Genomic DNA, 21,266 nt, shown 5'->3' with positions numbered 1-21,266 from the left:
GTCCTTAAAGAGTTTTGTTTTTAATCAACATATTATGACACACCTCCAAGGCGGGGCAGGGAGTGATGTTTGAACCCAGATCTCCTGGACCAGAGGTAAGCACATTACCACTTTCCCACAAAAGCCCCCAAGAGGTAGATTTGGAGCAACGTCTATGGCTGGAGGGGGTGGCGGAGAGATTCAGGGATTGGATTTCAGAGCTCAGGGATCTCAGGCAGCTGAAGGCAGAGAGGAGGAGACAGGGATGAGCAGAGAGGCCAGAATTAGAAGAATGCAGAGATCCCTGAGGGCTGTAGGTCACAGAGATAGGGAGGGGCGAGGCCACACAGAGTCGATAAGCATCCTCTCTTGAATGTGGAATGCAGGGCTGCTAAGGCATGAGAGGAATTCGAAAAACAAAACTCTCTGAGCTTAGGTGTGAGACGGTTCAGTCTCTGCAGGGAGTGGGTGCCAGGCAGTCAAACTGCTGATGTGACATTGGACCCAGAACTGAAGCTGAAATGCCGCAGGTCAGAACTCTGGGCAAGTCAATGTTTGGCTGCACCAGACCCCCACCCAATCTCTAGGGTCCTCCTGCCTCTTCCGTCCGAACTATATTTTTTCCAATCCCCTTTCCCAGGCTGTTCTCTCTCCTTCTCGTGCATTCCCCTAGCACCACCATGCCCACTTTCTCCCCCATTTGCTCACTCCTAAATTCACTCCCAATTAGCTGCAGGGATTCGGGAGGGTGAGTGGAAATGGGGGTTTAATGAGGGAAAGGGGTTTCTTGGCAAAATTATGGGGGAGGGGGGAGTGGTTCAAAGGGGAAAGGATTCAGTGAGTGAGGGGACTCAGTGGGGATGTAGGGGGTGTTCAATTGGGGGAGGGGATTCAGTGGAGGGGAGAAGGGTTAATAGGGGAAGGAAGCCAGTGGGGGGATAGTGTCAATAGAGGAGGGGATTCAGTGGGGGAGGGAGTTCAGTGAAGGGGAGGGGGCCAGTGGGGGGGGGGGGAAGAGATTCAGTGGGGAGGGCGGGGTGTTTACTGGGTGTGGGAAGAAAGGTTTAGATGGAAGAGGGAGCAAGAGGCTTCATGGGGGGGGGTGAAGATGGGATTCACCAGGGGAGGGGTAAAGGAGTTGAGAGCAGATCAGTGGGAAGGAGGGAGTCAGAAAGTAAAGAGAGTTTAGTCGGGAGAGGGCTCCAAGAGCAGGGGAGATTGAGCACCATTCATTGCTGAATGCCATTCAAGAAGCCGGCAGAAGCTCGATGGGACGAACGGCCTCCTGTGATATGGGGTTGTGGGGGAAGGGAGTGTGTTCCCCACCCCCAGGACAGGATCCGGGCTGTGAGGGGTCCGGCTGGTGAACGTTTGATTGCTGAATGAATTGACACTTTCTGATGTAGACACGCCCCCGGCGGTTCAGCCCATCCCCTCTCCGCCTGGCCCCAGCTCTGTGCTCCCACTCTCGACAGACAGTCGCTTTGTTTTGACATTAAGTTGGAGGTTTTAAATCCGGAATCTCTGGGGATTTCTTGAGCTCCACCTTAACACAGGGGTCGGGGACGAGCTGGGGATCCCGTGACTCGGGGGCGCGCCTGGGACTTGGCTCCAATGTGTAAAAGTTTGAAGTAAGGGAGGTCAGGTCTGAGCTGAGGATTAACAGAGCTCTGTGTGTCCAGGTTAGTTATAGACTCGGCTCTCTCTCTGTCACTGAGTCCGGCGCCGGCTCTCTCTCTCTCTCTGGCTTTGTGTTACATTTCATGCAGATGTTAATGTGTCTGTCGGTTTGTCTATAACTAAACCAGGAATCTCTTCTCCCTGTTTATCTCCGGCCGGATCTCTCTGTCTCATCTTTCTCAATCTCTCTCTGACTCTGTCCCTCTCTCATCCCCTCACTACTTGTGCCTGTTTCTTTTCCCCTTGGCTGTCTCTCTCTCTCTCTCTCTCTCTCTCTCAGGCTGTTTGCACTCACGTCTCCTCTGTCTTCCTTCTCTCTGACCCTTTGTCTGTATTTCTGTTCCTCTGTTTCTACCCATGTCCCCCCCCACCTCTCTGTCTCTCCTGCGCTCACGCTGTCTGTACCCCATCTCTTCCCCCCACCCTCTCTGAACCCCTATCTCTTGCCCCCACCCTCTCTGTGTATCCCAATCCCTTCCTCACCCCACCCTCTCTGTACCCCTATCCCTTCCCCCTCTACCCTCACTGTACCCCAATCCCTTCCTCACCCCACCCTCACGGTACCCCTATCCCTACCCCCCCCTCACTGTACCCCTATCCCTTCCCCCCACCCTCTCTGTACCCCTATCCCTTCCCCCCACCCTCTCTGTACCCCTATCCCTTCCCCCCACCCTCTCTGTACCCCTATCCCTTCCCCCCACCCTCTCTGTACCCCTATCCCTTCCCCCCACCCTCTCTGTACCCCTATCCCTTCCCCCCACCCTCTCTGTACCCCTATCCCTTCCCCCCCACATTCTCTGTACCCCTATCCCTTCCCCCCCACATTCTCTGTACCCCTATCCCTTCCCCCCCACATTCTCTGTACCCCTATCCCTTCCCCCCACCCTCTCTGTACCCCTATCCCTTCCCCCCACCCTCTCTGTACCCCTATCCCTTCCCCCCCACATTCTCTGTACCCCTATCTCTCCCCCCCACCCTCTCTGTACCCCATCTCTTCCCCCAGTGCCCCATGTGTGTCTCTCTCCCTCTGTGCCCCTTGTCTCTCTCTCTCTCTCTCTCTCTCTTCCCCCACTCTGTGCCCCTTGTGTGTCTCTCTCCCTCTGTGCCCCTTGTCTCTCTCTCTCTCTCTCTCTCTCTTCCCCCACTCTGTGCCCCTTGTCTCTCTCTCTCTCTCTTCCCCCACTCTGTGCCCCTTGTCTCTCTCTCTCTCTCTCTCTTCCCCCACTCTGTGCCCCTTGTGTGTCTCTCTCCCTCTGTTCCCCTTGTCTCTCTCTCTCTCTCTCTCTCTTCCCCCACTCTGTGCCCCTTGTCTCTCTCTCTCTCTCTCTCTCTTCCCCCACTCTGTGCCCCTTGTCTCTCTCTCTCTCTCTCTTCCCCCACTCTGTGCCCCTTGTCTCTCTCTCTCTCTCTCTCTTCCCCCACTCTGTGCCCCTTGTGTGTGTCTCTCTCTCTCTCTTCCACCACCCCGCCTTACACTGTGACCCTGATCTCTCTCTTTTCCCTCCCCATCCACCCTGTGCCCCTTGTCTCTCTTTCTCACCTCTCTCTCTGTGCCTGTTTCTTTCCCTGTCTGCATCTCTCCCCCACCCATTCTGTGTGTGTTTCTCTCTCTCTCTCTCTCTCTCTGAATTTCCCTGTAGCTGTGCATCCTCTCTCTCTTTCTCTCTGACTTCAGTGTTTGATTTTTGTTCCCAGGACCTTGTCTCGGGGATGGTGTCCCCCTGAATTGTTGACCTGTTTCCACTACCTCTTCCCCCCTCACATTGGGACGGTACATTCCCTGTCGATGTGAGGTACCGGAGACGTGTAGCGATGTGTCGGACCAGCTTCTTACTCCATCCAGCTGCTGCTTTGCTGCTGTTCATGCCCATCTGTCAGGTACTGTACTGCGTGGGGATATACAGCTGGATTAGTGACTCTTGAATCACACTTAAAGAGGGGGGTGGCCCAGAGCGCGCAAACCCTGAGAATGTGGAAGAGAAAGGCCAAAGGTCAGTGTTTCTGACCAAGGGTTATACCACAACTATGAAGTGTTCTCTTCTCCTAAGAGATTTCTGACCAGATTTTTCTGAATTTCAATAGGTCTGTGGTAAATGTGGACCTCCAGCTCTCAGACAAAAAACAAAACCCTCACCAGTCTCTGACTCACCCCTGACTCATTTGTCCATTGATGTTGTCACTGATGGAGCCATTTATTTCATAATCCTAAAGTCTGTCAGACTTAAAATATGGTTCACGTGTAATGTACAGTACAGCTCAGATACTGGCCATTCAGCCCAATTGCTCCATGCTGTGTCCTCTCACTCTCTCTTAACCTGACGTCCTATTGTTTAATATCTCCCTATCAAGTTTCTCCCTCCATATTTATATGTTCATTTACATTTAAAGCTGGGGGGGAGACAGATATTTGGTGTCAGGAACGATGTTATGGGGATTGGGCAGGAAAATACCTTTTTTTTTAAAATGTCCGTCCATTTATTCGGGATGTGCATTGTTGCCCTGGAGGAAGTGGTTGGAAAGTGATCTGTCGTAGGTAGACACACAATGTAATAAAGGAATGAGTTCCAGAGCTTTGACCCAACGATAATGAAGGAAAGCATTACATTTCCAAGTCAGGATGGTGGGGAACTCTCAGGGAGTGGGGTTCCCATGAATCTGCAGACTTTGCCCTCCTTCATGGTCGGGATTGCGAATTTGAAAAGCTGTCTTGGTGAGTTGATGCAGTGCGTTGAGCAACCTAATGGTTTTATCACTGGCCTGTTAACCCAGAGGCCTGCGTTTGAATCCTGCCATGGCAGATGGTGGAATTTTAAATTAAAAACCTGGAATTCGGAGTCTAACGATGACTAGTCCATTGCTGGTTACTAGGAAAAATCCATCTGGTTTTATTAATATCCTTTAGGAAACTGCATACATGTAACTCCAGACCACATTGATGTGGTTGACTCTTGACTGCCCTCTGGGCAATCAATGTTGGCCGAGCTGGTGATTTCCTCACACCATGAATGCATTTAAAAGAAAAATCTTGCGGATGGTACATACTGAGCATTGGTGGTGGAGGGAGTGAACATTGGATATAGGGGCAATCAAGTGGGCTGCTTTGCTCTGGATGGTGTGGAACTTGAGCATTGTTGTAGGTGCCCCATCCAGGGAAGTGGGGAGTATTCCATAACACTCCTGACTTGTGCCTTGTGAACGTTGGACAGTCTTGGGGGAGACAGGAGGTGAGTTACTTGCTGAGGGATGCCTAGCGTCCGACCCACTCTTGTAGACGCAGTATTTATAGATATTTTCTCATCAACCTGTTCAGAAATGTTATTACCCACCACCTGGAACAGAGGAGACTGGAACCTGGGCCTCCTGGTTCAGAGATAGGGACACTACCACTACAACACAACTGACCAGCTGCATGTATATGGCAGTCCAGTTGAGTTTCTGGATAATGATAACCTGCAGAATGTTGGTAGTGAGGGACCTGGTCATGGAAATGTATTGAAGTCATTGGGGGGTGCGTTAGACTTTCTTTGATTCTCTCAGCCAAAGACTAAATGTTATCTAACTGTCACTACCAATGGTGTTCAGACTTAACATAAGCTGCAATCATATTGAATGGCAGTGTGCACTCAAGGTTGTATGGTCTACTTCTGTTCCTATTTCTTAGTTTGTTGTATATTGAACTACCCTCTGTTTAGAGAAATTTCATCATGGAATCTGTGCAGTGTGGAAGCAGGCCATTCAGCCCATTGAGTCCACACTGACCCTCCGAAGAGCATTCGACCCGGACCCACCCCTCTACCCAAATCCTCGAACCGTGCATTTCCCATGGCGAACCCACCTACCCGACACATCCCTCGTCACTATGAGCAATTTTAGCAAGGCTAATTCATCCTAACTGCACATCATTGGACTGTAGGAGGAAACCCATGCAGACACTGGGAGAATGTACAAACTCTGCCTGAGGTTGGAATCGAACCCGCGTCCCTGGTGCTGTGAGGCAGCAGTGCTAACCAATGGGTTGCTGTGCCACTTCTCCTCTGTTTTCTTTATTGGTGACTATACATTAAAATATATCCTGGTATCAGAAAATTTTCATCTTCTCTACAATTGAGGGTATTCTTCTCTGCTCTCATAAGAAATAGGAGCAGCCGGAGGCCATTCATCCATCCTAGCCTGCTCCGCCATTCATTATGATCACGGCTCATCTCACTCTCTGCCTCAACGTCTTTCCTGTCCATTCTCCATAACCCTTTTTTCTCATTAAAACTTAGTCTTGTCCTCAAATTTACCTGGCATTGGCTGCACTCTGGGGTGGTGAACTCCACAGATATACAACCCTTTTGAGAAGGGTGGTGTGAACCTGATGGGCTGAATGACCTGCTCCCACACAGAGTCATAGAATGCCTACAATCACTGACTGTAGGCATTCCTGAAGGAGGGTTTATGCCCGAAACGTCGAATCTCCTGCTCCTTGGATGCTGCCTGACCTGCTGCGTTTTTCCGGCAACACGTTTCCAGCTCTGATCTCCAGCACCTGCAGTCCTCACTTGCTCCCCTACAGTCACTGAATGCCCTGTTAATAGATTATGGTGGCTACTTTGCTGAGACAGTTAAGAGTTGACCATGTTGCTGGGGGTTTGGAGTCACGTGTAGGCCAGACTGGTTTGTTTTTACAATAATCAATGATCATTTCATGGTCGCTGTTACTGTTAAGATGTGTTCTCATTGAAAGATGCAAGATTCCAAAGAATCCTGATGGGACAGAGGTTGGTTGTTTCTCCCAGGTGGAGAATCTAGGACACAGGGTACAGTCTCTGGATAACAGGTTGCACATCTAGCATTGAAATGAGTAGAAATTCCTTCACTCTGAGGGATGTGACTGTTTGGAATCCTGTCCCCCATGAAGGTGTAGATTTTCAGTTGATTTTTAGTTAAAGATGCAGTTAATAGACAGATTTATGATCTCAGGATTGAGGTCTATTCGTGTAAAAAGTGAGGTCTGCAGATGCTGGAGATCAGAGCTGAAAATGTGTTGCTGGTTAAAGTGCAGCAGGTCAGGCAGCATCCAAGGAATAGGAAATTCGACGTTTCGGGCTAAAGCCCTTCATCAGGAATCATCAGAATTCCTGATGAAGGGCTTTAGCCCGAAACATCGAATTTCCTATTCCTTTGAGGTCTATTCCTAAAGTTTCAGATTAGTTTAATTCATTGAATTTTTATTGGGATTTCTGGTGGGATTTGGAGCTGGATTGTGAGAACCCGAGATACAATTGCATTGGTCCAAAATGCAGACTGGGTTAGCTGTACCTAGTGTGTTGTCTTGCTAAGGTTTTCTGATCGCTATCATTTTGGGCGATATTCCCTTTGAACTGTATGGCTGCTGGGAGATTTCATACATTGCCACTTGCAGAAGCTGCTGCCATACACAAACCTAGGTGGTCCACGCAAAGAGGCAAAGAAATGACAGGGAATGTTGATTTATTTTCGGTGCAGACAATTCAGTTTTTCATTGCTTTGCTTGGGATCCTGGGAGGTTCATACACAGGTACAGCAAGTGAGCAGGAATTAGAATTAGAACCCCTGCAGTGTGGAAACAGGCCCAACAAGTCCACACCGACTCTCTGAAGAGTATCCCATCCACACATTCCCCCTACTCTATTACTCTACATTTCCCCTGACTAATGTATCAGATTTCTCCAGTTTCCTCATTTCCCCTCCCCCCACCTTGTCTCAGTCGGTTCCCTCAACTCAGCACCGCCCTCCTAACCTGCAATCTTCTTCCTAACCTCTCCGCCCCCACCCCACTCCGGCCTATCACCCTCACCTTGACCTCCTTCCACCTATCACATCTCCATCGCCCCTCCCCCAAGTCCCACCTCCCTACCTTTTATCTTAGCCTGCCTGGCACCCTCTCCTCATTCCTGATGAAGGGCTTATGCCCGAAACGTCGAATTTCCTGTTCCTTGGATGCTGCCTGACCTGCTGTGCTTTAGGTGAAAATGTGTTGCTGGTTAATGTATCTAATCTACACATCCCTGAACAGAATGGGCAATGTAGCATGGCCACCTAAACTGCACATTGAACTTTGGGAGGTAAGTACAGCACCCGGAGGAAACCCACACAGACAGTGCAGAATGTGCAAACTCCATACAGACAGTTGCCTGAGGCTGGAATTGAGGCAGCAGTGCTAACCACTGAGTCACCATGCCGCCCATGATGGCACTAGAATATTGTTTATTTCAAGGAGAATGGAACATGAAACTATGCTTGGAGACATAAACACAGAAACAAGAAAATTGGAGCAAACACCTTGGCTCAGTGGTTCGGACTGCTGCCCGTCGGTGCCAGGGACCTGGGTTTGACTCCACCCTCTGGCAACTGCCTGTCTGTGCGGAGTTGGCATGTCTTCCCTGTGACCGGGTGGGTTTCCTCCTGGTGTTCCAGTTTCTTCCCACAGATTAAAGATGGTGCAGGTTCGGGTAGATTGGCCATGCTAAATTAACCAGAGTGTCCAAGGGGCTGCACGCTTGGTGGATTAGCCATGGAAAATGCAGAGTTACAGGGGTCTGGGAAGGATGCTCTTTGGAGGGTCGGTGTGGACTCGATGGGCTAAATGGCCAGAATCCACACTGTGTAGGCATTCTATGATTGCAGCTGATCATTCAACTCCATCCCCTGTTCCTGCTTTTTCTCTCTCCATATCCTTCGATCCCTTTCCCTCTAAGAACCATATCCCAATGCTTCTTGATAACATTCAATGTTTTGGCCTCAAACGCTTTGTGTGGCAGAGCATTCCACAGGTTCCCCACTGTCTGGGTGAAGAAATTTCTCCTCATCTCAGTCCTAGATGGTATCTTTGAACTGTGACCCCCCCCCCTACAGTTCTGGAAATGTTTTATCACAGTTGCACAGAGACCACATCGAGAGCACTGTATGCAAAGGTGACTATTTGAAGAGGGAATATAATCGCATTCAAAGTCTTTCAGAGAAGTGGACGAAGGTGTTTCCTTATGAGGAAAAGTTGGGTCTGTATCCACTGCAGTTCAGAAGAATAAAAGGTGGTCTTGTTGAAATATCCTGAGGTGATTTCAATTACCAGGTTAACTGCTGAAAGGAAGTCTTTTGTTGCAGGAGAAATTAGAATAGAGGACACTTTTTGAAAATCAGGGGTCTGACTGACGTTGTGAGCATGATGGACTACGTGCAGAAGGATAGCCTGATTTGGATTCTTGGAAATGATAAAAATACAGAGACCAGTTTCATCAGCAGCTCACGTGAGAAAGAGTAATGTTACGAGCTGAGTTTGCGACACAGGAAGCCACCACAACTGCTGCTGAACTTTGGAGTAAAGCTCACTCACATTCTGAAGTCTCCTACTCCAACTTCCTAGTAACTCCTAGGAATGAGGGTGATCTCAGCTGGTACTTTGCAATATGTGGGGTAAGAGAAAGCATTTGGGGTTTCTGACTGAATGGGATCTAACAAAGTCTTAATCATTCGGCAAGGAAACAGACCTTTCGGCCCTACTGGTCCATGCCAACCGTCATCCCAAATTAAACTAGTCCCAGCTGCCTCTGCTTGGTCCATTTCCCTCCAAAGCTTTCTTAATCATGAGCTTACCCAAATGTATTTTAAATGTTGTAACTGTACCTGCATCCACCATTCTCTCTCTCTCTCTCTGGCAGTTCATTCCCCACACAAACCACTGTTTATTTAAATAAAAAATGTTGCCGTCGTTTCTTTTTACAATCTTTTTCCCCTCTTTTTTTTATCTTTCAAAAAAAAAGTTTCCTAGTCTTGAAATCCCCCACACTAGGAAAAAGACACCTGCTATTCACCTTATCTATACCCCTCATGATTTTATAAACCTCTATAATGTCATCCGTCAACCTCCTGCGCTCCAGTGAAAAGACATCGCCTCCTAACTCAAACCCTCCATTCCCCGGCAACATCTTGGTAAATCCTTTTCTGAACCCTTTTCAGCTTAATATCCTTCCTATAACAGGGCAACCAGAAATGGACACAGTATTCCAGAAGAGGCCTGACCAAGGTTCAGTACAATCTCAATGTAACGTCCCAAATCCTATATTCATAGGTCAGAGCAATGCAGGGAAGTGTGCTAAACACTACTTTAAGACCATAAGACATAGGAGTGGAAGTAAGGCCATTCGGCCCATCGAGTCCACTCCGCCATTCAATCATAGCTGATGGGCATTTCAACTCCACTTACCAGCATTCTCCTCGTAGCCCTTAATTCCTCGTGACATCAAGAATCTACCAATCTCTGCCTTGAAGACATTTAGCGTCCCGGCCTCCATTGCACTCTGCGGCAATGAATTCCACAGGCCCACCACTCTCTGGCTGAAGAAATGTCTCCGCATTTCTGTTCTGAATTGACCCCCTCTAATTCTAAGGCTGTGTCCACGGGTCCTAGTCTCCTCGCCTAACGGAAACAATTTCCTAGTGTCCACCCTTTCCAAGCCATGTATTATCTTGTAACTGCCCTGTGATGCAAATTTCAAAGAACTCCTAGGTGTCTCCAGAGACATTGTGCACTAAGGATATTGAGGACAGGGTTAGGCCATCCAGTGATGCCCTACTTGGTCAAATACCCTACTGTGAGTTAAAGGTTCAAGTCCCACTACAGGACATTGGAGCTTAGACTTCAGTGCGCTACCAGATGTGTGCTGCATCCTTGGAGGTGCCACCACATCATTACTGACATCCTGCCTACCCCCTGAGATGGATATGAGAGATCCCATGGTGTCCTTTTGAAGAAGAGCAAGCATTTATTCCTGGACTCCTAGCCATTATTTGTCCCTCAACCGACAGAAGTGTCTGGTCACTATTACGATTCCCATTTACGAGAGCTTACAAGTGCGTACATTGGCTGTCACATTTTCCTATTTTGCCTCAGCGGTTGTGTTTCGAAGTGCACTCCACTGCCTGCAAAGTGCTTTGGGTGGTCCAAAGGTTTTGGAAAGGGCCTATATAAATGTAACTCTTTATAAATGGTGGGGGAAAGAGATAAAAGTGGCTAGAGAACTGCCCGTGCCCCTGGGTTTGTGTCTAATGCGTTGAGTTTGAACAGGTCAGCACCTTCAGGCAAGAAAAAAAATAGCTGTGAGTCAGTCAGCAGATGCTTAAATCCCCAGTCACTTGCTTTTTCTGCTGACAGGAAAAAAATTATTGCTCTTTGCATTGTATTTTGCAACCGATACAAATAATGAAGTCTGCCAATAAATCCCTCTGTGTAGCTGTGTCTGTGTGTGTATATACAGCTGGGCCTCCTGATTGCCAGTAACCTGAATAAACACTGTCTGTGTGTGTGTGTGTCTCTCTCTCTCTCTCTCTCTCTCTCGTATTATCACTACATAGATGCTGTAACTGTCTTTGTGTGTTTTGATCCTGCATCTGAGTGTGTGTGCACTCTACAATTGTATTGATGTGTTGACAGGCACAGAAAGGAAAATGTGAATCTCACTGTGGCAAAGGGATCTGTAAAATGAGTGGAGCCATGAAGGTTGAAGTGCCCCTGTATGTGTTGATAAAAGCAGCCTCTAAATCTAACTTCACTCGTTCACCCCATCCCAGCCCAGATTGATAGTTCAAGGTCATTTTCTTGAGTACTGGGTGGAGTGAGGGCTGACACTGTGTGTTACTGAGGGAGTGCTGCACTGCCCACAGTGCTATAGAGTCAAGAAGCATGGAAACAAACCCTTTGGTCCAACCAGTCCATGCCAAACCTAATCCCAAGTTAAACTAGTCCCACCTACCTGCTCCTGGCTCATTCCTCCCAACCTCTCCGATTTATGTACTTATCCGAATGTCTTTTAAATGTTGTAACTGTACCTGCATCCTTAGAAAGTTCATTCCATATGCGAACCACCCTCGGTTCTGTTCAGTCACGCGGATAGAGTCATACAGCATGGAAACAGACCCTTCAGCATGTCCTGTGATGCTGTAGGGAGATCCAGTTGAATGATTCCGGTCAACAGTTATCCCTTGCCCTACGTCCACTAAAAGAAGTGGTCTGGTCACGATCACGTTACTATTGTGTGGGATCTTGCAGTGTAGGTGACGTTGAAATAGAAATTGTTCTTTGTAGCCCACCAAGCCCTTTGGGCCGACTTGGGTTGTGACAGGTGCTACGTAAATGCAAGCACTTTTTAAAATAGACTAGAATCCTTAGTGTGGAAGCAGACCATTCAGCTCGTCAAGTCCACACCAACCCTCTAAAGAAACCATCCAGACCCATCCCCTGCCCTACCCCTGTAACCCTGCATTTCCTATGGCTAATCCACTGAGCTGAGACATCCCTGGTCACTACGGTATAAATTATCACGGCTAAGCAACCTAACCTGCAAATCTTTGGACTGTGGGAGGAAACCCACACAGACAATGTGTAAACTCCACACACAGTCACCCAACAGTGGAATTGAACCCGGGTCCCTGGCGCTGAGTGATAATCTCTGAGCCAGTGTGCTGCTGTACTTTAAGTCCTCCCCCTTCAGGGCCATGATTATAGTGAGAAGTGTTGATTTTGGAACTTGCGGCTCATGTGAATTTCATGCAAAAGAGGGAAAGGCCAATGCAGGGGGACCATTAAACATTGCATACTCCTTTGGAATGGCTAGCCGTCCCAAGTGTTTAGGGTTGGAACCCAAATATCCAGTCTTCCAATTGGGAAACGGACAGTCTGCATTAGTCAAATGTTCATTTCTTGTGGGAATCTCAAACCAGCTCCTTCTGCCACTGGTGAAACAGAAGCCCCAGAATTAACCCACTCTGTTCGTGCCGCACCCATATGCAGTCAGTTCCCCTTGCTTTGCTGACAAGCTAGTCTCTCTTCCCATTGCCCTCACATGGCCAGACTTCAGTGAATGGGCTTCCTCGTGGATTGCTGAGATCGTACTTGTTAAAACTGCATTTCCGAATGTGACGGTGGCACTGTTCTGCGTTCCGCTCCCTCCCCAACAACCTCCTGGCCGCTGTCTCAAATTTGGTTTCTGTTCTTTCACCTCTTCGATCAAAGTCTTCGAAAGAGAACACTGGTTATTTTACTCTTTCCGTGAGAGGTGGAGAGCATAGAATCCCTACAGGCCATTTGGCCCAGCAGCTCCATACTGACTCTCTGAAGAGCATCGCACCCAGACTCACCCCATCTTTGTACCCCTGCATTTCCCACGGCCAATCCACCCTAGCCCGCACATCTTTGGATTGTTGGAGGAAACCAGATCACCCGAAGTAAACCTATGCAGACATTGGGAGAATGTGCAAATTCCACACAGGTAGTTGCCCGAGGCTGGAATCGAACTTGGGTCCCTGATGCTGTGAGGCAGCAGTGCTAACCACTGAGCCGCCATGCTGCCCAAGCCATAGCTATGGGCCTGGAGTGACATGTAGGTCAGAACAGGTAAGGATGGCAGATTTCCTACCTTGAAAGGCATTAGTGAACCAGATTTGGTCTTCGCAATAATTGTTTCATGCTCCCCATCGTGGAGGCTGGCTTTGTGTTCCATACCTTATTTTATTGGTGGCTGTGATAAGGTTTCACGCCATGTCATAAATAGGAGACTGCATGCACTTGGTTAGCACTGCTGCCTCAGCGCCAGGGACCCGGGTTCAATTCCCGCCTCGGGCAACTGTCTATGTGGAGTTTGCACATTCTCCCCGCGTCTGCGTGGGTTTCCTCCCAGAGTCCAAAGATATGCAGGTTAGGTGAATTGGCCATGCTAAATTGCCCGTAGTGTTAGGTGCATTTGTCAGGGGTGAATGTAGGGGAATGGATCTGGGTGGGTTGCTCTTCGGAGGGTCAGTGTGAACCTGTTGGGCTGAAGGGCCTGTTTCCACATTATAGGGAATCTAAGCTAAACATCCCCTCTTTTTCAAGCCTCCCCTCATGAGAAGCAGCTTCCTGTTGGTCATGGAGCCAGAGTCTTGCAACACGGAAGCAGACCCTTCGGTCCATGCTGACCAAATTTTTCCACACTAAAAATTCAGAAACGATTTACAAGGATGCTGCCAGGATTGAAGGATTTCAGCTATAAGGAGAGGCTGAACAGGCTGGGGTTGTTTTCCCTGGAGCGTCGGAGGCTGAGGGATGGCCTTAAAGAGGTTTACAATATTATGAGGGGCATGGATAGGATAAATAGGCAAAGTCTTTTCCCTGGGGTGGGGGAGTCCAGAACTAGAGGGCATAGGTTTAGGGTGAGAGGGGAAAGATATAAAAGAGATCTACAGGGCAACTGTTTCACACAGAGGGTGGTACGTGTATGGAATGAGCTGCCAGAGGAAGTGATGGAGGCTGGTACAATTGCAGCATTTAAGAGGCATTTGGATGGGTATATGAATAGGAAGGGTTTGGAGGGATATGGGCCGGCAGATGGGACTAGATTGGGTTGGGATATCTGGTCGGCATGGACGGGTTGGACCGAAGGGTCTGTTTCCATGCTGTACATCTGACTGGTCCCATTTGCTTGCATTTGGACCAAATCCCTCCAAACCTTTCTTATTCACGTACCTGTCAAATGTCTTTTAAATGTTATTCATGTACCTGCATCTCCTGCTCTTCTGGCTGTTCATTCCACATATGAACCATCCTCTGTGCGAAACAGTTGCTTGTCAAGTTCTTTTTTAAAATCTTTCCCCTCTCTTTGTAACAATATGCCCTCTAGTTTTGAAATGCCCCTTCCTAGAGAAAGACCTTTGTCATTCAGCTTACCTATGCCCCTCATAATTTTATAAACCTCTATAAGGTCAGCCTTCGACTGCTCCAGGGAACATAATGTTCCAGCCTGTCCTTTTTATAATTCAAAGTTCCCTCGGGATCGACCCTATCTCTGAAGTGGGGCCTGGAACCCACAGCCTTGTGACTTCCAAAAACAAGGAGCTGCTCACTGAAGTCTTCCTGGAATACTCAATTGGATCGCTCCATGGATGAGGAAAGGCCCCTGATGTTTAAATCTCTTTTTTTTTCCCCCCAGTTAATGAACAGTCAAATGTCAGTTGGGAAGACTGTAACATCCCAGGGAAGCTTTAGATTTCAGATCATGGAAGAATAGGTGGGAATTCTGTCCCCAAGACCACAGTCACCTTTCCCCTCAGGGATTTGCGAGGTCCTTACAAGGAACAGGGGTAGGCCATTTGGCCCTGTGAGCCCTGCTCCAATGTTCAACAGGATCATGGATGATCTGATGTTGCCCCCATCAACCTACCTGCCCTTTCCCCGTGACCCTCAATTTCCCCAATTGACCAAGAATTTATTTCTGCCATTGATTAGACACAAGCCCCTCTCCCTAACCCACACAGCTCTCTCAGGCCATGATTATGAACGTGCGCTAACACCCAGAAGCTATTTTTCCCGTGCGGTTATTTAAAATGAGGTGTCGCTCGTCAAAATAGCAACAAGAGGAATTCAAAAGTGAAAGCAATAACCGGCTTAAAATAACCAGCTGAGGAAATTAAGCTCCTCATCTTGTGATCGGCTGCTGTCCCTCTCCCAATGTAGAATTTCGCTTTTGGTCGTCTTTTCCAGATGATCTTTCAAAAAGCACAATTGGCACGTTCTTTCTTGCTTCTCTCCGTCTCTCGTTCAGACCCTTGCTGGTGTTTCTTTGTCGTTGGTTTGTATCAGAACTTTTGTCATTTGCCTAGCTCTCCCTCGTGATCCCTGTTTCCTGACAAGAATCTTGAACTTTCCCAGAAGGAAGAACCGCTTAAACTTGGGAAGAAAAGGTCTGACTGTGTCTTGTGTTCCGGGCGGCACGGTGGCTCAGTGGTTAGCACTGCTGCCTCACAGCGCTAGGGACCCGGGTTCGATTCCATCCTCGGGTGACTCTGCGTGGAGTTTGCACGTTTGTCCCCCATGTCTGTGAGATGTTTCCTTCGGGTGCTCTGATTTCTTCCCCTGCAAAGATAAGCAGGCTAGGTGGATTAGCCAAAGGCTTGGTTACAAGGATGGGATGGGTCTGGCTGGGATGTTCTTCGGAGGGTCGGTGTGAACTTGATGGACTGAATGGCCTGCTTCCACACTCTAGGGATTCTATGACTGTCCTTCAAAATGGAGCTGGACTAGCAGTAATGTGTACCAAGTACAAGATGTAAGGAGGAGAAAGTGAGGTCTGCAGATGCTGGAGTATCAGAGCTGAAAATGTGTTGCTGGAAAAGCGCAGCAGGTCAGGCAGCATCCAAGGAACAGGAAATTCGACGTTTCGGGCATAAGCCCTTCCTGATGTACTCCAGCAACACACTCAAAGCTCCTTAAAGAGCACCTTTCAAACCCATAACCACTAACATCTAGAAGGACAAGGACAGCAGATATATGGGAATACCAACCCATGAAAGATCCATCTAACCTGCCCCCCATTCTGACTTGAAATATATTCAGTGTCATTGGATCAACATTCTAGACTTCCCTCCCTTATGGTATTATGGGTGACCATACATTCCCAGGGCAGCAGTGGTTCACTGAGACAGCTCACCATCGTCTTCCCTATGGGAAATCAGGGATGGGCCGTAAATATTGGACCCAGCCAGGGACACCCACATCCCATGAACAAATATATATATTTTCTTAAAAGGTTGGATCATGTCCAAGTATCACTGTTTTTAATAACTGGATTTTTCCCTGACTGAGTTAGGCAACCACAAAATCAGTAATATTTCAAAGATGATTATACTGAGTATGTGTGAGAGAATGTCTCGTTTTGCCCTTCCCGCATTCTTTGTCCTTTCCCTCGGTATCCCTGAACCCCAGGTAAGTGAAGAACTCTGCATCAATGCCACAGATTAGATTCCCCAACCTCATCAGGAGAAAACTGTCTTTGTTTTTGCAGCCAAGAACATTTTGTCCTTTTTCTTGGAAAGTTTCCATGTGACAATTCATCAAATCCCAACTGCGGGTAACCCTGGAAACAATTAGAAACCAGACAGGATTTTTTTTAAAAAAAAAACAAAATTGGTCCAGTGTTTCAATGGGAAGTTTGGGAGCAGTGAACTTTGAGCTAAATGCTAAGTTCAGGGCTAGTGATTCTCAAGGCCCTGCGTAGGCCTTGCTTTCCCACGAGGCACTGGGGGAAGTTGGCTCGTTCTGAGAGGTCCCTGGGACCTTCTGGGACCAAAGTCGTAGGCCAAATTGTGGCTGAGCTTCTGAAGGCCTGGGAATAACCCTGTGTCTTTCTGATTGCCAAAATCCCAAAATAGTCTTGGAGTCTCCAGAAACTGAAACTTGAAACCTCCAACAGAAGGGTCTGAGCACATTCAGGAGTAAAACTAGAGCTGCCATTTAAAATTAGAAAAAAAACAAATTATTTCTTGGTTAGTTTAGACACAAGTCGCTGGCCGTTCAGTCCTTGAGTCTGCTTTGCTTTTAGATTTTAAGATTTACGTGTGATCTGATTTGTGGTTTTAACTCCTTTTTGCAGTTTATTATCCACCTCCCAAACCCACCCTACTATTTCTGCCTCCATTAGGGTAGCCATGATGTGGAGGTCCCAGGGTTGGACAAGGTCAAAAGTAATGTTCAATTCATTGGTATCTGTTTTATGACCCTTTGATCTTTTCCTTATAAATTCAGTGTCCAAGGTCTACCCCTCTCACTAGCACCTGATGAAAGATCAGTGCTCCAAAAACTAGTGTTTTCAAGTAAACCTGTTGGACTGTAATCTGGTTACATGTGATTTTTGACCTTATCCGTTAGGATATATTTACCGGATGTGGCAATGCTTATTGTTATCCCCAATAACCTAAGAAAATAGACATGGATAATGTGGTATTGAAAGATCCAACAGATGTATAATAACAGCTGTATTAAACGTATTACAGTACATTCACAGGGCACAGTAGTGTCTGAGCTGGTATCAAACTATTCAGTTATGAAGAGCATCTCATTTCCATCAGCATGGTTGCTTCAGTTGGTCCAAGTTAAGATGGATTCTGAGATTTTCGTCATAGAACTCCTAAAGTGGGGAAGCAGACCATTCGGCCCATCAAGTCCACTCTCTGAAGAACATCCCACCCAAACCCATCTCCCTACCCTATCCCACATAGCCCACTGCTAACCCACATAGACTGTACAGTCCTGGACAATGTAGCATGGCCAATCCACCCGACCCACATGTCTTTGGACTGTGGGAGGAAAACCACGCAGACACAGGGCGAATGTGCAAACTCCACGCTGACCGTCAGCTGAGGGTGGAATTGTACTGGCGCTGTGAGGCAGCAGTGCTAACCGCTGAGTCACTGCACCGTCCATAGGGTCTTAGAATAGTCGGGTTGTAGAATCCCTACAGTGCAGAAAGAGGCCAATCGGCCCATTGTGCAGGCTCATTGGGAGCGTGTCTGTTAAAGGTATACCGAGCACGAGATCTAACATGAGACCTCCCCACACCCCCAGCCCCATCAGCTTAAAAGCAAATAATTCGCAGTCAATAATCTGGGTATCTCAGACCTGAATATGCTCACTGATCCAACCATTCACCCTGTCTGGGGATGAGACCTTTGACCTTTTAGCGAGAAGGAATTACTCTTCATCGTGCTGTTCATTTTGAATCTATTCCCTGCAAACAAAAACACTGCCCCTCAGGATCTTTCTGGAAGGTCATCGCTCCATGTGCTATATAACAGCGGAGAGAGTTAGGGCTGGCCTAACCTTATCACAGGCAACCCCTTCATCCTGGGAATCAGTCGAGTGAACCCTCTCTGAGCTGTTATTTCCTCGAGCTTTTCAAAGAAAAACAGAATTGAAGGTGGATGTTGATGGCCTAGTGACTGACAGGTTGTCAAATCTAGTGACGAGTTTGAGAAGGTGGAGCCCCCTGAGATTGACAAGTCGAGTATCCAATGGGGCAGGTTGGGGTGTCATGGTGGTTCAGTGGTCAGCACTGCTGCCTCAGAGCCCCAAGGTTTGATTCCAGCCTCAGGCGACCATTTGTGTGGAGTTTGCATGTTCTCCCCAGGTCTGTGAGAGTTTACTGCGAGCGCTCCGGTTTCCTCCCACAGTCCAAAGACGCGCAGGGTCGGTAGAAAGGCCAATCTAAATTGTCCCATAGTGTCCAGGGATGTGCAAGGTTAGCCATGGGAAATGCAGGCTTACAAGGAAAGGATGGGGGTTTGGGTTTGGGTGTGGGGGTGGGATGCTCTTTGGAGGGTTTCTGTGGACTCAATGGGCCTGCTTCCACACTGTAGGGATTCAATGAATGGGAGCGTGGAGGTGGGATAGTTGGAGATGTGGAATTTCCAGGAATCGTCTAGAGGAGTTGGGGACCCTGTGCATCATCCAACCTTTGCTTCATTTACCACCATGTCTGGGGTGATACAAATTTTAAAATTTGTGTAGATTATGGGTTGGGAGGGGAGAGAAGTCAGTGGGTCTCACCGAGTAAGACATGGCTTTAAATTGAGGGAAGATAGACATAGGACAAATGTCAGAGGTAGTTACTCAAAGTAATAGGGACGTGAAATGCACTGCCTGCAATAGTGGTAGACTCGCCAACTTTAAGGGGACTTAAATGGTCCTTGGATAGGCATATGGATGAAAATGGAACAGTCTAGGATCGAAAGGCTTCAGGTTGGTTCCACAGGTCGGTGCGACATTGAGGGCAGAAAGGGCTGTACTGCGCTGTAATGTTCTACGTAACACAAAATGCACAAAAAAATTATTTTGGTAGTTTCTTCAACACAACTTGTTTTGAGTTGCTAGTGGGAGGGAGAAGGGCATTTTTAAAAATGAAACACTGATTTATTTCTTTCTCTCTCTTACAGCTGTCTAAATACACTCCAGGAGGTAAGCTGCAGATAACTAAATATTTCCTGTTTATGATATTAATTCCAGGGTGAAGGCAGGGGTGAAATGAATTGACTGTGCTCTAGGGCTGTCACAGAACTTGATGGGCCAAAGGTCTGTCCCCTTTGCTGTTCTAGTACTAGAACAGTTTGAGCAGCGTTGTGGAAATGCTCCATATCTTTTTATCCCCCATATACATCCAGATGTACCCATCAGGCAATGATTTAAGCACTGATAAGGTAACCAAGCCAAGTTCTACAATGGAGCAGAGGGGGTCAAAGGGGGAGAAGCTGGGGAGTGAAGGTGAGCTAGAGATTACACAGCAACAAACCTTTACCTAAAAATCCTCTTAAACTTCAGGACACCTTGCAAAATGCATTTAACCAGAACAATTCTGAAGTTTTCTCTCAATGGGTTGTGGCAAGGCCAGTATTTGTTGCGTATCCTTAATTGGCTCACATGGGCCAGTTCAGAGGGCAGTTAAGAGTTGACCCACTGCTATGGGTCTGGAGTCACATGTCAAGTAAGGATGGCAGATTTCCCTCCTGAGCTGGTTGGCTGTGGCTATCAATGACACAAACATCTCAGGAAGGGGCCAGCAATCGCTTCCATATCTTCCCACAGAATTCAAGGTTACACCTGATTTGATCCTGAGGATTTATCCACTCTTATGCAGTTTAAGACAACCAACACTACCTCTGTAAATATAGACACTTTTCAAGATGTTGCTATTTATTTCCCCATGTTCTCCATCTTCTATGTCCTTCCCCGCAGTAAACACTGATGTAAAATACTTGTTTAGTATCTCCCCCACCTCCTACAGTTCCACATACAGGTTGCCCTTGATTGGTCTTTAAGGGGCTCTATTCTCTCCCTAGTTACCCTTTTGTCCTTTAATGCATTTATAAAATCCCTTTTGGATTCTCCTTAACCCTTTTAGTCAAAGCTATCTCATGTCCCATTTGGCTCTCCTGATTTCCCTCTTAAGTATACTTCATAGTGAGAACATAGAACAATACAGCGCAGATCAGGCCCTTCGGCCCTCGATGTTGTGCAGTCCTGTGAACTATTCTCAGCTCGTCCCCCATACTATCCCATCATCATCCATGTCCTCATCCAAGGATTGTTTAAATCTCCCTAACGACTTCCTTCATACCCTTCTAGGGATTCACTCTATCTTGCTGTTCATCCTTGATATATGTTTCCTTCTTTTCTTGAACAAAACTTCAATGTCTCTAGTCATTCAGCTTTCCTTACACCTGCCACCCTTGTCCTTCACCCTAACAGGAGCATACTGTCTCTGGATTCTCATTATCTCATTTTTGAAGGTTTCCCATTTTCCAACCGTCCCTTTTACCTGCAAACATCTGCCCCTGTCGATCAACTTCTGAAAGTTCTTCGAGTAAAAAGTGAGGTCTGCAGATGCTGGAGATCGGAGCTGAAAATGTGTTGCTGGTTAAAGCGCAGCAGGTCAGGCAGCATCCAAGGAACAGGAACATTTCCTGATGAAGGGCTTGTGCCTGAAATGTCGAATTTCCTGTTCCTTGGATGCTGCCTGACCTGCTGTGCGTTAACCAGCAACACATTTTCAGCTCTGAAAGTTCTTGCCTAATACTGTCAAAATTGGCCTTTCTCTAATTTAGAACTTTTAACTTTTAGATGGGAGACCGTTTGTAAGCGTGAGCCTTTGTAAATTGGGGGACCACGTTTATCAGTTAACTGTTTAAATGTTAACAGGTGTATTTACAAAAATAAAATACCATACACTTCTTTCAACTCTATTTTTTAAATTATCCTCCATTTAGGTGTGGATATATCTGCAGGA

The 21,266-nt window shown here is 47.4% G+C and overlaps 1 protein-coding gene across 2 annotated transcripts in view; it reads left to right on the top strand.

Moving 5' to 3' along the window:
- Positions 1-425: 425 nt before the first annotated feature.
- Positions 426-21,266, top strand: part of LOC132836760 (vascular endothelial growth factor A-like) — a 36,961-nt gene continuing 16,120 nt past the window's right edge. The window contains exons 1-3 of one of the 2 annotated variants that reach the window (XM_060856204.1): positions 426-509; positions 3,355-3,537; positions 19,420-19,441. In XM_060856204.1, coding sequence (XP_060712187.1) covers positions 3,472-3,537; positions 19,420-19,441 — 88 coding nt within the window. In that variant the 5' untranslated portion in view covers positions 426-509; positions 3,355-3,471. Of the gene's footprint in view, positions 510-1,430; positions 1,662-3,354; positions 3,538-19,419; positions 19,442-21,266 lie in introns of those variants that run through there. The other variant, XM_060856202.1, reaches the window with a different exon arrangement.

Source organism: Hemiscyllium ocellatum, chromosome 47 (genome assembly GCF_020745735.1).
Source record: "Hemiscyllium ocellatum isolate sHemOce1 chromosome 47, sHemOce1.pat.X.cur, whole genome shotgun sequence".
NCBI classification, from domain to species: domain Eukaryota; kingdom Metazoa; phylum Chordata; class Chondrichthyes; order Orectolobiformes; family Hemiscylliidae; genus Hemiscyllium; species Hemiscyllium ocellatum.
The sequence above is the reverse complement of the archived record's forward strand: the minus strand, read 5'-3'. Positions and strand labels throughout refer to the sequence as shown.